Raw genomic sequence first — 792 nt, forward strand, 5'->3', positions numbered from 1 at the left:
TGACAAGATGGGCTAAGTGGATATCTTTTGCCCATATTAAGGGGAACTGTTGAAATTTGTATCTAATGTAAGGCCTTATTTATAAATAGGAGTCTATGGATTATTTGTAAATGTAGCAATGCTATATATAAGCCCAAATTATTAATGAAATAGATAAGATTTGAAAAGCAATTACTATCTATAGTTTGAATTTAGTGTAGTGCGCCCAACAAAAAAGTTCCTAGATCAGCCCTTCAATGAAAATACCTCAAAGATAAAATACATACCTGGGATCGAAGATTTTCTGTTTTGTCAACCAGGCCATCAATTTTCTCTTGTCGGTCGAAAAGCTAAAAGCCAAAAAGAAAAATAAAATTCCTTAAATGCTCTCCACAAGCATAAACATGACGATAAGTTGAAATAGAAGGCGAAAAGTTACAATCTCAATATTTTCCATCATAATTCCTTTAACTTGTGAAACTTGAGCCTGCACTTTTGAAAGTTTACTGATCTCATCTGGATGTTCCATACAATACTGCATATGCTCCTTCAGTTTTGGCCTGAAAATTGTTGGGTTTGAGTAAAGGATTTCTCAAAGATGAAGGGATGAAACAAGAATAAAAAGATACCCAATTTCACGATCAAGGCTATGGGCGATAGCCGTTGCAGCCTTCCCTCCGGCATATTTATTGGTAAAATCTTCCTTGATCCTCTCCAAGAACCCGAGAGGAATTTGTCTTCCAGCTGATTCAACTGCTACAATACAGTAAGCTGCATAACACAAATACCATTTTATTATTTCATCAGAAAAAA

General features: G+C 35.0%; 1 protein-coding gene across 1 annotated transcript; it reads right to left on the bottom strand.

Annotated features, from left to right (window-relative positions):
• Positions 1 to 195: 195 nt before the first annotated feature.
• Positions 196 to 750, bottom strand: LOC110034525 (vesicle-associated membrane protein 721-like; the record flags this gene model as incomplete). Its single annotated transcript, XM_020738778.1, has 3 exons — positions 196 to 329; positions 419 to 539; positions 609 to 750. Coding segments are annotated over 3 exons (359 nt in total), but the record flags the coding sequence as incomplete, so codon positions are not given.
• Between the last annotated feature and the right edge of the window lie 42 nt (positions 751 to 792).

This window comes from Phalaenopsis equestris, unplaced genomic scaffold (assembly GCF_001263595.1).
Source record: "Phalaenopsis equestris unplaced genomic scaffold, ASM126359v1 Scaffold189554, whole genome shotgun sequence".
NCBI lineage: Eukaryota > Viridiplantae > Streptophyta > Magnoliopsida > Asparagales > Orchidaceae > Phalaenopsis > Phalaenopsis equestris.